Source organism: Ambystoma mexicanum, chromosome 8 (genome assembly GCF_040938575.1).
Source record: "Ambystoma mexicanum isolate Mex_15411 chromosome 8, UKY_AmexF1_1, whole genome shotgun sequence".
Taxonomy (NCBI): Eukaryota; Metazoa; Chordata; class Amphibia; order Caudata; family Ambystomatidae; genus Ambystoma; species Ambystoma mexicanum.
Window position 1 is genome coordinate 1,614,744,436 of NC_090929.1, and position 13,561 is coordinate 1,614,757,996.

General features: G+C 49.9%; 1 protein-coding gene across 1 annotated transcript in view; it reads left to right on the forward strand.

Annotated features, from left to right (window-relative positions):
* TDRD1 (tudor domain containing 1) overlaps positions 1-13,561 on the forward strand; it is a 2,044,642-nt gene that overhangs the window by 546,045 nt on the left and 1,485,036 nt on the right. The window contains exon 9 of the mRNA XM_069611868.1: positions 3,954-4,097. Coding sequence (XP_069467969.1) covers positions 3,954-4,097 — 144 coding nt within the window. The remainder of the gene's footprint in view (positions 1-3,953; positions 4,098-13,561) is intronic.

A 13,561-nucleotide genomic window follows, 5' to 3' on the forward strand; every position in this document is an offset into this window, starting at 1 on the left:
CTATGCAAGAAGTCCCGAGAGAAGCTAGAGCCTATGGCTGCGTGCCGACCTATTTGTCACGGTTTCCGGATCAGTGGTTGCGTTCTCTCTACCTACATTTCAGATTGAACGCTCTGCCGACGAAGGAACGGTTATGTTATTGGTCCCAACAACCTGATTCAGACCTTAGATGTCGCCTTTGCAACAGCCCAAATGAAACGCTGAAGCACTTGACGATGTCATGCTCTGGTCTTGAGCAAGAAAGAAATCGCATTTTTAGTACAATTACAAAGAACTTTAAATGCTTAACTCGTGACGATTGGTGGAAAGCCTTGTTTGATGGTTCTAACAAACCTGTCTTGTATGCTCTGGTATCTTTTCTTCAGGTAGCTAAAGCTCGCCTAATGGCTATGATAGCCACAAAAAATGAGGACTAGCCATGGGGTGGTTGATGAGTTCGGGGTGTAGTCACACATACCAAACCTAAAGTGCAAAGTTATGCGGGCTGTTTTTGAAAGTCTTATAAAACTGCTCCTATTTTTAAAGGTTTGTACAAAAACCAAATAAAATAAAATAAAAAAAAGGGGTGTCCCTTTTATAAGACATTTGTGCAGCAGCCACATGGTCAACCATGCATACATTTATAAAACATTATGCTCTGGACTCTACTTCTTCTCAAGGAAGTCTCTTTGCTAAATCTGTACTCCATTCTGTACACGATTAGAAAAAGTCTGTACTCCCACCTCCGAGACAAAACTGCTTTGGGAGTCTATCTAAGATGAGGAATACATGGGAGGACACAATCCATTCGAAGAACAAGTTACTTACCAACTGTAACGTTCTTTCAATTGGATGTTCCTCCCACGTATTCCTCATCGACCCTCCCAACCAACCCCACAGTACATTTTACGTGTATTACACTCTTAAGTTCTTTTAAGGCTTGGGTCAAAAGGGACACGCCATTAATCAAAAACAATTGACTACAATATACGAAAAAACAGAACTGAAGCCAGTGGGTGCGCTCAAGGCTCTTATAGAGACAATGGCGTTGGTGTTCGACGGGTGCCGCCGAGGGACACCGACGCCGCGGCCTCGAGAGGAGCGCCCTCTGGTGTAAAGGAGAAAAAAAATTCTGAAGCAGCAAGCTGAAGTTAAGGATATATCTAAGATGAGGAATACGTGGGAGGAACATCCAATCGAAAGAACGTTACAGTTGGTAAGTAACTTGTTCTTCTGCTGCAACAGACGGGTGTTTTGGTTAAAAAAAGATAGCCACGTTCTTAATAACATCTGTCACTTTTAGTTCATTCTAAGAGGCTCATTTTGGCAACATGAGAAAGTTGTAGGGCATGAAAACCACATCTCTGCCACAGGGACATTTCCCACTGAGCCGTCTTACTTGCTTTATAACCTCAGCTTGCAGGCTGAAAACAGTTCTTTGCGGCAGGCACACTACCTCCTGAGCTATTTTACTCATGGTTTGGGACGTACTGGGATCTCTGCAACAACTATATTCCACTTAATTATATTATTTGTTTTGTGAATTGGTGGGATTGGCACCTGTAACTTTCAGATTTCTCACACAGGTCATCAGCAAATCATTAAGAGCCTATAGAAAATACCATTAGCGACTTCATGAAGTAATGTTTCTGCTCAATGATTTTTAACTGCCAAATATATGGGATACAAGAGACCTAAAAAATATTGAGTTTTTTGCTTCAGCTCATCCCTTCCCCGCAAACCAACAGATGAGTCCGTCTGTCCAGCACATGAAGGACAGCGACTTTATCACTTTCACACCCCTGCTTTGCCTGTACTCAATAAAAAATGTGATGGCTGCAATTGTTTAATGATCCTTTTTAAAGGATAAATGTGACATGCCTGAATAATTATAGACCTGCAGTAAAAGCAATACTTAATCATTTTTGTAAAGGAAACTGGTCGGCTTTTGAGCGTTGATAAAGTATTCAGCCGAAGCCCTCATTTTTAGCCGGAATTCGGCTGAATACTTTATAGAAGCAGAATTTTGGTGTACCCTTATTAACCTCTTCCTATCAACTGTCTCATTTGGCCATACAACCTTCCTTATGTAATTCCATGCGCACATGGAGGACTCAAGTAGTCGCTGCAGCATCTTGCTCCTAGAAAAAACCCTGAAAGCGTATTAGGTATTGAACCCATATGTGCTTTGGGGGTGGTTGGGCAATGTATCGCACTTAAAATACACCTGGCAAATCCCACTGATCGTTCCGTAGAAGGGCAACTAGGCACACAAGACCCCTCGCTCATGATGGGCATGGCAGATAACTCTAAAGCACAGAATGGCAGGCCATGCCGCCACACAACATTTGGAAACACGGTCCTCGTTTTGCAGCAAAGGAAATAGGGAGGGCATTCTCTCTAAGAACCTATCAGAGGTCTAGTTTTATGCATTCATCGAGCGTGCAAAACACCAGTGAAACTCAGCAGTGCTCCTTGTAAACGGATGGAACCCGGAAAATAGTCATTATTGTCTGTACAACTAACCCATTTTTTCCTATAGCATTCTGCACCATCTCAACTTAGTAGAAGACACGGCTACACTACACAGACCCTCAACACATACAACACAAACATGATCGTATATCACCTCTGCCATAAGAATCAATCGAATTTATGTTGTTAAAAGTAGTACTGTAGCTTCCCACATAACTCTCTATTGCCTTAAACACAATCACCTCCCTCCCTTCAGTCATAGTATTCCTACATTGTGCCCATACACACTTCATATAGACATGGGTAACTACCAGGATCTTGGCCATCCTTGATTAACGTTAATGGCTGAAATTCGCAAATGCATAATGGCACATCCCAAACGATACCAAATTTGGTCTCCCTTCTGTCCCAGGGCCTTCAACCAAAAGCATGTTAGGACCGTCATTATGGTGGAAGGCGCTATGACAAAATAAATAAATGTCGTCTGCATATGTAGCATGTGCATGTAGAGAAAGCTAAACTGGGTAGAGGTTACACTCTCGACTTGAGAAGATGAACACATAGTGTCATGGCACCTGGGGAAATACTATTGCTCCTCCTAACGGTGGCTTCTGAGTGACACAACAGTCGCTTTGGTCGGTCTTCACATCTTTGTACCAGTAGACACAATCTTCCATCTAGGTTCTCTGCAGTAAATGTGTTGACCAATCCTGAAAGTATTAAGTTGCAAATTCTCTTGCTTCTGGAAATCCTCATGGTTCGAGCTCGGGTATTGACAATATGTCTGTGGTTTATCTGTTCTCTTGGGCAGTGACACAGGTCAGGATATGACAATGTTGGAGGAAAGGGCCTCTATCTCCCACCCTGTACTGCCCGCAGGTTGCTCACATATTTGCCGATGTGTCTAGAGTATTGTTTTAAGCCGTCTTCCCATGCTAATTCCCTATGATTGTTGGTCAACGCTTTATACATTCTCCCTTGGGTTTGAGGGACGCAGGCCTCAAGCTGGTTATGCACTGTAGGTGCACTACCCTACTCGGGATATCCACCCCCAATCTTTGGAGGGTCAATGATTTAGACAAGGGATCTGAAACCCCTGTGGCTTGGCAAATGTTTTGAACTAAGATTTTCATGGTCCCTCATGCTGCCCACGTCTAATGGGAGTTGAAGTCAAAAACATGTGGAAACCCAAGAGTTTGACCACTAATGTTGAAAAAAGGAAATACAGGTATATATTTGAGGTGAGGCCTGAGTGCAGGTGTTTCATTTGCCAAAGAAATGGCTTTATCCTTACAGTAAAGTTTTTCTCCTCCCTGCCTTTACAGATTACTTGTGCAGGTATCTGGTGTTCCAGACCTGCGATCCCACTTCTAAATGACGTGGGAGAGCTTTTAGGGCTAATGGTTCTAGGGTCATCATAGTAAGTTACTTGTAATACATTCAGAGTGTATGTGTAACTTCCACATTGATTGCATGTTTTCTTTGTTTTTTTTTGCCAGAACTGGTGTAGAGTGGCTGTACAGGACGTGGATTTAATGCGTGAAAAGGCACAGTTATTGTTTATAGACTTTGGAAATGAAGAGGAAGCTTCCCTGGACAACATTTATTCCCTACATAGTAATGTCGGACTATACCCACCTGCTGTAAGTTTTAATTGTTTTGCAAATGTTCAGTCGTTTCGTAATAGTCTCATTGGCATTGTCAAGTTACCATTTTATTAAAAAAAGAAGAAAAAAAAAGAAAAAGCCCACTAACACTAGAACTCTGTTGCAGATGAGATAAAGCTAAAATGCTAATTTTCATTATTCGCAGTGGGGCTTACAGAAGTCAATGGATTAGATTTTTTGACTGATTATAGAAATAATAATGTAATTCTATAAACCTTGTTTAACTATATAGAGAAACTCTCAAAATTCTGTAATCTCCATCAGCATGTGTATGTAGTCTTGATGTGTGACGTCCATGTCATATCTTTAGTCTCCTTACAGAGGTGACTGTTAAGCGACTTGTCTTCCATACTGTTCTTTTATATAACAGTACATTTTTATTAACAGTTTTCAAGATTAACACATTCAACAGTCATCCCTTCCCCCCTTCCCTCCCCCTTTGTCCGGAGCAGAGCACACACGGCTTTGATATTGATATTTGAGTAGGGATCAGTCAATCTGTTTCTAGTCCTCCCACTTGGGTTGGTGGGGCCCTCAGCACTGTATTTTTTACAAGCCATCGTCGTTCTGGTTAGGAATGATGCCCAGGAGATTCGTAGCTTTAGGACACCAGTCCCGGCGTGTGCCGTCTTTCAAGTATGTCAATAGAGTAGCCCATTCTGTATTGAATTTGGAGTGATCTCCTTGTAATGAGTGTGTTAGCCATTCCATGGCGAGAAGGGACCAGATCTTTGCAATCCATTCATGGTCGTGGGGAGGTTGTGCGTTTTTTCAATTGCGTGCTAATATCAGGGCAGCTGCCATCATTATGATGTAGAGCTTCTAGTAGGCTTTTCACTGTATAGCCCTCACGGCAGCGTTTAGCCCTATAATGGCTAGTCCTTTGTTTCCTTCGCATTGTACCCCATAACACCTGTTCAATCGCTGCGTTAATTGACCCCCAGAACTGGTCTAGTTTTGGGCAGCTCCACCATATATGAGCCCAGGTACCCGTTTGACTGCACTTCCTCCAGCACAGCTGTGACACGTTTGGGTACATTCTATGATGCCTGGCTGGGGTTAGGTGCCACTGCACCATTAGTTTAATCCAGATCTCTCTACTTTGGATGGACCTTGTCAGTTTTGGAATCTGCTCCCAAAGCTTTGCCCACTTGCTCATTTCAATTATAGATTCTGTATCGGTTTCCCATTTCCCTATGTACAGTCTATTTGGGGGCTCCTCCCCCTCTTTGATGAGCTTATACTCATTCGTCCCTTAATCTATGGCACCCCCCTAACTTCCACGCCTGGAACGTGGTCGTCTTCAGGTCCGGGGTAAACTGCGGATTGTCAAAGAGTGGCATGTGAGGAGAGGGCAAGGAGGTGATCTGCACGCTCTTCACTGCTGAGTCCCATGCCTTACTCACTGTGTCTGTAATTAAGCTGGTGTGCATTTGTGCTGCTCTGTCCGCCCTTGGCTTCCATAGGATTTCCTCCAATGGGGCCCCCGCGACCACTCTATCCATGGGCCTCCATACCTTCCCTCTATCGTCAACTTGCCAATACCTTAGTACCGTTATTTGGGTAGTGAAGTAGTATGCCCTGAAGTCTGGTGGCCCCTATTCCGCCTGCTGCAACAAGGCCTCTCGCTGCTCCGGCCGCTATGCTCAGGGTTTAGTGTTCCAGAGGAAGTTGTCCGTAGCTTTTTGGAGATATTTAAAGAAGTGGGGTGGTACATGAATCAGGAGGGATGTGAAGTTGTACAGGGTTTGTGGCAGGACCACCACCATCTTTAGTACATTGACTCGCCCTGGCCAGGATATCGTGAGTGGCCCCCAATCTATCAATTTTGTTCTAAGTTTCTCTAAGAGGGGCGGGTAGTTGGCCCGATAAAGGTAATTCGCAGATTTGGTCAGCTTTACCCTTAGATAGGTGATTGTCTACCTGTCTATATTGAAAGGTGTTCTTGAGGGTTTGTGCTGCTATTTGGGGGAGTGTGAGGTTAAGTATTTCAGACTTGGTAATATTTATTTTTAGTCCTGCCATGGACCCGAAGCAGCTCAGCTCCGTATGAACTGCCCTCAGCAAAGTGTCAGGCCGGGTTATTGACAATATCATGTCCGCAAAGGCTGCAATTTTTTTGTTCCGCGCACCCAAATGGTATTCCTGCTATGTTTTCCTTTTCTCTTATGGTCGCTAGGAATGGTTCCAAATGAAGGGCATATAAGATGAGGGGGAAAGTGGGCATCTATGTTTTGGTGCACTTTCGACTTGGATCAGGTCAGATATGTGCCCATTGATCACGAGCCGGAGGAGAGGATGCTAATTAGCTTGGACTCTTTGGCCGAAGCCCATCTTAGCCATAGTTGCGACGAGGAATCCCCACTCCACCCGTTCGAAGGCCTTCTCAGCGTCCACCGCTATGAGAAAGGCAGGGATTCCCCTTTACTGTGCCTTTTCGATTAAGTGCATTATTCTTCTGTTGTCCCCCGTTTGCCTTCCCTTAACGAAACCCGATTTGTCCGTGTGGACCAGTTTTGGTAGGATCGCCTCGAGCCTGGTAGCTAATATTTTGGCGTGGATTTGAGCGTCCACATTTATCTACGCGATGGGGCTTTATGACCCGCATTCGGTTGGGTGTTTACCCTTTTTAGGGATTAAAATTACCATGGCCTCTTCCATGGTTTTCTGTAGTGTTTGCTCAATGTGGTTAGAGGTTTGTGAGGTGAGGAATTAGGATTTCCTTGTGTAGTTTATAAAAATCTGCAACATAGCCGTTGGGCCCCGTGGATTTATTAATTGGGAGTGAGTTGGTTGCTAACCCGACTTTGTCCCTCGTGATTTCCCCTTCCAAGTTTCCCTTTGCTCCACTGTTAAGCCGTGTAGGTCTATCTCCCTTAGATAAGCTGCCTGGGATTCTGTAGAGGGAGAGTCAAACCTATACAACTTGGCATAGAATTCAGCGAATTCCCTTGTCATATCCTCTGTTTTAGTGGACGCCTGGCCCTCCTGCTGCTTAAATTTCAGAATGGTCCTGTACCTTTCGTCTTTCCTCACCATTTTGGCGAACAGTTGGTTGGATTTGTTGGCTTTAACATAGAATTTTTGTTTGAGGTGTAGCTTGTTGCGCTCCGCCGCCCTGGTTTGTATAGTGTCAAGCTGTCCTTGTATGGCCCTGTATCCCCTTTTGATAGCAGATGTCTGTTTCGAGACCATTTTGGTCAGAACCTCTTTTAGTTTTGCTTCTAGGCGGGCTTCCCCCAACCCTGCGCGTCTTGCCTTTTATAGCTATTATCTTGCCTCAGAGTGTGACTTTGAGTGTGTCCCACCAGGTCTGCCAAGTGGTGTCCCTTGTGTGATTGGTCTCGGCAAATCTTTCAATATCCTCAGTCGCCTCCCGTGCTAATGTAATATCTCTGAAAAGCTGGGTTGGATATCTCCCATCTCCAGAGGCCTAGTGAACCCCTTTTCCTTTTTAATTCTATGGTCAGCGGCATATGATCAGACAGGGTGATAGCTCCCAGCGTTACGTCAGTAGCCTTGCCCATCAGCGAGCTGGACAGACAGATATAATAGATCCTAGAGTTCGATCTGTGGGCATGGGAATACAAGTTGTAGCCTTCCCTGTCCCCCTTCATTTGCCTCCAGGTGTCCACCAGGGCCACCTCTTGTATTTTCTTTTTGAGATCCACGGTAGGTAGTGCGATTGGGCTTTGATGGATCGTGATCCTGTCCTTATTGGGGTCCCAGGCGATGTTAGTCTCCCGTCAGGATGATGGGGGATCTCGCAAACTTTTTTAGGCAAGTGAGTGCATTGTGTATATATGGGATTTGCCCAGTGTTTAGTGCGTATAATGTCGCTACCGTGTAGGCCTCCCCCTTCCCTCTAATGCAACCGCAAGGTATCTGCCCTGGCCGTCCTTGTCGATCCCCTTAACTAACAGGTCGGGCCCATCTCTCGGAGCTATAAGCACCCCCCCCTTTTTCTTTGGGCTTGTGTGGCATGGACTATTCTCCCGTAACCCTAGATTTTGACACTGTGGGTGTCCAGTGACTGCAAGTGGGTCTCTTGAATCGTGACTATGTGTGGGTTCTCTTTTAAGGTATCTCTCCACTTTCTTCCTTTTGAATGGAGTATTAAGCCCATTAATGTTTACCGATCCGATCTTTAGTTAATCCGTTCTGGCCATGGTCGGTTTCTTTAAAGGTTTGTCGTCTGGATAAGCTGGTCTAGGTGTCTGTTGTGCTCCCTCCTTTCCCCTCTTCTCTATGGGGCTGAGCCCTTCCCCCTACTTGTGCCCTCCCGTTTCGTCTGCTACTTGCCACCGGCCCCCCCATGTCCCTTGCCCTCTGCCCCCCTCCCTCCCCTTGCTGGGTGGGACCAGCTGGCACTTAGCCCCCCTCGTTTTGTGGTCACGAGAGCTAGACCCTAATAAGTGCCCAGCCTGCCCCCACGCGGGATCTACCCATCCCATCCCATTCCAAAGGACTTTTTTTTTTTTTTTTCTTTCTCTCCACCCCCCCACCCCCCATCCTCCGGCTAGTGGTACTGGTCTTAGCTAGTATTGATCATGCGAGCACTTGGTTTCTCCAGCATGGGGTCTGGCATGGAATCACATGCTCATGAATATATTCCCCGTCGTCGGGCCGGGAATCCTAGGTAAAGAAAAAATCAGTATCAGTTTCATTTCTGATCTGTCTTTCTCAGTAGTAACCAATCACTGGTGTCTGGGTCATACTGCCCCCAGCCAATGACTGCCCTCTCCCGCCTCTGACAGCCATCTTCAGATTTTTACCACACGCTCAAGTGTTGGGAGTCCTCGTGTTTAGCTCGAGCTTTTGCTGCGTTTTCGCACTTTTTCAAAGAGAATTTCTCATTTTTTGGTCAAATAGAGCCTCAAGCTCCACCGTCTCTACATTCGATTAACGGGATCCGTGTCGGATTTTTCTACGCCCCTCAAGGGTGAAGATTTCGTCGAGTTACGCTTCTTGGAGGATTCCAGAAGTTTTCTGTGGCCTATTCGACATGGCCTAGGAGAAAGGAAGCTCGACGCCTGGAAAGCTGTTCAGGGTTTGCCCAGCAGCAGAATGTGTTAGGACGAGCTTTCGAAATGTCTGTACTGCCTTCATAAGGACAAAACGCACCTGGAGGACTGTGCGTTTTGCAGGAACATGTCGGAACGGACCATCAGGGACCGACACCTTCGTCTCTCCAACTGGCTGGAAGGAAAGAGCCCGTCGGGTGAGAAGAAGTAGTCTGTGCGGTCTTCTAAGTCCTGTGAGGGCGCCCCGGCGACGGGGGCCCAACAGAAGGCAAAGCACCGTGAGTCCGTGGGCACCGGGAGTGCCGAACGGTCGGGCTCCTCGGCTGCCAGGCAGGGCGCACCCTCTCCAGCGCCATCAACCACGAGCCAACGCTCTGGCTCAGGGAAGAGGAAGGCCGAGAACCCGGCGGAGCGTCTGGAGAGGCCCCGGTCAAGCTCGAAGGATCCGGCCGAGGGGGAGCGAGGCGATGACCCTCCCCCCAAGGTGAAGGCCACAGGCCCACACAAGGTGGTAAAGGCCTTGATTCACCTGGCCAAGGCCTCTATCGAGGAAGTTGCGGCGGCCCTGGTGCAGCCTGTGGAGGCTACACCAGTGGAGGCGACCTCGGGGCCCAGAGTCTCCCTGCCTCCGTGGAGGGAATAGGGAATCCTCTTTCAGACCCATCGAAAAGACCCCTGTGAAGACCCCGGCGGAAAAAGAGGGGGGGGGGCGGTGGCCTTTGTGGACACAGACACAGCATCCGAGGAGGAGCTGGTAGAAGTCTTAGAGGGCCTCGACGAGGGCGTCGAAGAGGCCTGTCCCCACGGGAGGGATCTCGATGAAGGTGATGACGAGAGTGACGGTGGCACTGGCGAGGGTCCTAGTCACCCCTCGCTTCCGGAGCCGCAGGATAACTCGGCGGCCATTTTGTTGGCGATACAATCCTTATGTTCGGAGATGAGGACGAGATTGCCCCTACCACTGACGAAGGATCCGGAACCAGGCTTGACGGAGGAGCCAGAACCAGGCCCGGCGGGAAGCCCCCCGAGCAAGAGAAGACGGATCTATCCAGCCCCGCCTTTTCAGCCCTCGCGGCCTGCTCAGCCTTTACCCACGTCCCACCTCCCTGGGAATGACACGGGAACGGACATGGCCATGACTGGTACCGACGACGACGACGACGACGGCGGCGGCGGTGACGACGGGACGGAGCTCCCATCGCCTCCAGCCTGGGCCTCCCCGCCCGACGAGATCGGATCTTTCCATGCAATGATCCCCAGGGCATCCAAGCTTTTTCAGCTCTGCCCCGAAGAGAAGGAAGGTTTCCTTTGCCAACGGTGCGAGGCAACAACGATTAAGGCGGCCAACGTCCTCGCGATCATGGCCCGCTACGACAGGGAGTTGTGGTACAAGATCACCCCCCTGTTGGACTTCCTACCGGATGACAAGAGGGCAGAGGCCCTGGAGATCTTGCAAAAAGGCGAAGTGGCATCGGATCACGCCATTACGGTGGCAACGGACATTGCCGACACCGGTTTCCCCCAGCTAGGCAACAGCGCTTGCTTTAGATGACAAGGGTGGCTCAAGGCGACGGATTTCCGCGAGGACGTACAAGCCAAGGTTTTGGACATGCCGTTCGACAGGAACAATCTGTTTGGGGAAAACAGTGGATCAGTCCCTCCAAGCCATCAAGGCGGACACGGAGACAGCTAAGGGCCTAGGCGTTCTCCGGCAACGAAGGCCGTCCTTTCGGAGCTCCAAAGGATTTGGCGGTGGCTCCTCTACGTACCGCCAAGCGGCCCGCTCCTCGTCGCAGGAAGCCTATAAGAGGATGAGGCAAGTCGGGTGGACCCCGACGTCGTCGCCAGGGAGGCCAAGGCAGCAAGGTGTCCAAGCAAGATTGAACCGACAGCGGTGTCGGGGCCCCCACCGAAGCACCCCGGTGGGAGGCCGGCTGGCGAAGTTCATCAGCGTGTGGGAGTCCATCTCCACCGACAGTTAGGTGCTGGACGCCCTGGCCAAGGGGCACGCCCTCGAATTTCAAAAACAGTGCCCCCTCATTTCACACGTGGCCAGGAAAGAAAATCCCGTCCCTCAACTGCTTTTGGAGGTAAGGGCAATGCTCAAAAAAGGTGCCATCGAGCTCCTCGCATAGAGGCTCCGGGGCTCAGGAGTATACTCAACATTCACTTCCTTGTGAAAAAGAAGACCGGAGGATGGCGCCCCATCCTGGACCTGCTACGACTGAACAAGTACATCAATGCACAGAAGTTCCGGATGGTCACCCTCCAGCACATGCTGGGACAGCTGGAGGAGGGCGATTTCCTGTCATCGTTGGATGTGGAGGATGCGTACTTCCACATCCCCATTCTAAAAGGACACCGAAAGTTCATCAGGTTCGTGGTCCAAGGACGGCACTACCAGTTCAAGGCCCTCCCGTTCGGATTGAAGTCGGCACCCAGGGTATTCACCAAGTGCCTCGCACCAGTGGCGGCGCAGCTGCACCTGCAGGGGATCCACGTCTACCCCTACCAGGACGACTGGCTCATCCGAGCAAGGACAAGGGAGCTCACCATAGATCACACAGCGAAGACCATCCAGCTGCTCACGGACCTGGGATTCTCCATCAACTTTCCCAAATCCCACCTGGTCGCGTCGCAAGTCGCACTGTTTCTGGGAGCCAAGCTCGACACAGTGGCGCATCTGGCCTCGCCGTCGGAGGAAAGGACGAAGGCCATCCTGGGCAAGCTGCAGCGTCTGCTGGCCATGGACGTGGCCAGGGTGAGGTCCTTCAAGTCTCTCCTCGGGATGATGTCCTCCTGCATACATCTCGTGCGCCTGTGCAGGCTTCGGATGCGCCCTCTTCAAGAGTTCCTCGACGCCCGCTGGATCCAAGCGACTGGCAGCTTCGAGGACAGGATCCCGCTCAACGAGACCTTCAGATGAGCGATCCGGTGGTGGGGCACCCGCGCTCATCTGACGGCGGGCACAGACTTTCAGACCCCATCCCACCAGATAACGCTGACAACAGATGCCTCCCTGAAAGGGTCGGGAGCGCACACCGGAGAACTGCACGCGAGAGGCCTTTGGCTCCCGGAGGAGAAACCGCTCCACATCAATATCCTGGAGCACTGTGCAGTGTTCTGGGCCCTCGGGTCCTTTCTCCCGTCCCTCAAGGGCCAGGTGGAGAGAATCTTCACCGACAACACCACCACGATGTTCTACATCCGGAAGCAGGGAGGAACCAGATCCCCCAGCCCTCTCCAAGGAAGCCCAGGATCTGTGGCATTGGGCCGTCGCCCAAGGGATGTTTCTAGTGCCCTTTCATCTGGCAGGGATAAAGAACACCATCGCCGACTCACTCAGCAGGGAGCTGCGCTCTTGCCACGAGTGGGAACTATGTCAGGATCAAGTGGATCGACTCTTTCGACGATGGGCAAATCCGCAGATCGACCTGTTCGCGACGGCGACAAACTCCCAAGTGCCAGCGGTTCGCCAGCAGGTTTCCCCAGCCGAGGAGCATGGGCAAGGCCTTCTCGTTCCCCTGGGACGGCCTGTTCCTATATGCGTTCCCTCCGTTGCTTTTGCTGCTCCGACTCGTCAACCATCTCAAGAGGTCCCGGTGCATGATGATCCTCGTTGCACCGGCGTGGCCGAGGCAGATCTGGTTCCCGGACCTTCTGGACTTGTCGGCGTCCCTACCAGTCAAGCTGCCGATGGACGCGGATCTTCTCTCCAGAGAAGGAGGCACCATACTTCATCATGACCCGGAGTCGCTGAACTTGCAGGCCTGGCTCCTGCAGCACTAGAGTTTGGAGGGTACGATATCCCGGCTGACTGCAGAGAGGTCTTTGCAAAGGCCAGGGCGTCAACTCTGAAGTGCTACGGACTTAAGTGGAAGAGGTTCTCTGTCTGGTGCTGTGCACAGAAGATTAACCCTCTACGGATTACGGCCCATCAAGTGCTGCTGTACCTACTGTCGCTGACCAAGGCTGAACTGGCTCACGTCTCCATCAAGATACATCTGGCTGCAATCTCCCGATACACCAGAACCACAGGACAGGCGTCGTTGTGGTCCCATTGCCTGGTGAAGGAATTTATGAAGGGACTGTTCCGATCGTTCCCGGCGTGGGAGCTCAACGTGGTGCTGACCAGGCTCATGGGGGTGCCATTCGAGCCCCTGCATTCAGCACCGTTGAAGTTCCTGTCGTGGAAGACTGCGTTTCTTGTGGCCATCACCTCCAAATGAGTGGGAGAGATCCAGGACCTATCCTGTAAGCCTCCATACTTGACTTTTCATGACACGAGGGTGGTGCTGAGGACGCACCCCGCCTTCATGCCCAAGGTGCCGTCGGACCTCCACCTCAACGAGCCCTTGGTGTTACTTGTTTTCTTCCCGTTGCCTTCGTCACCGGCCGAGAGGACTTTGCACTCGC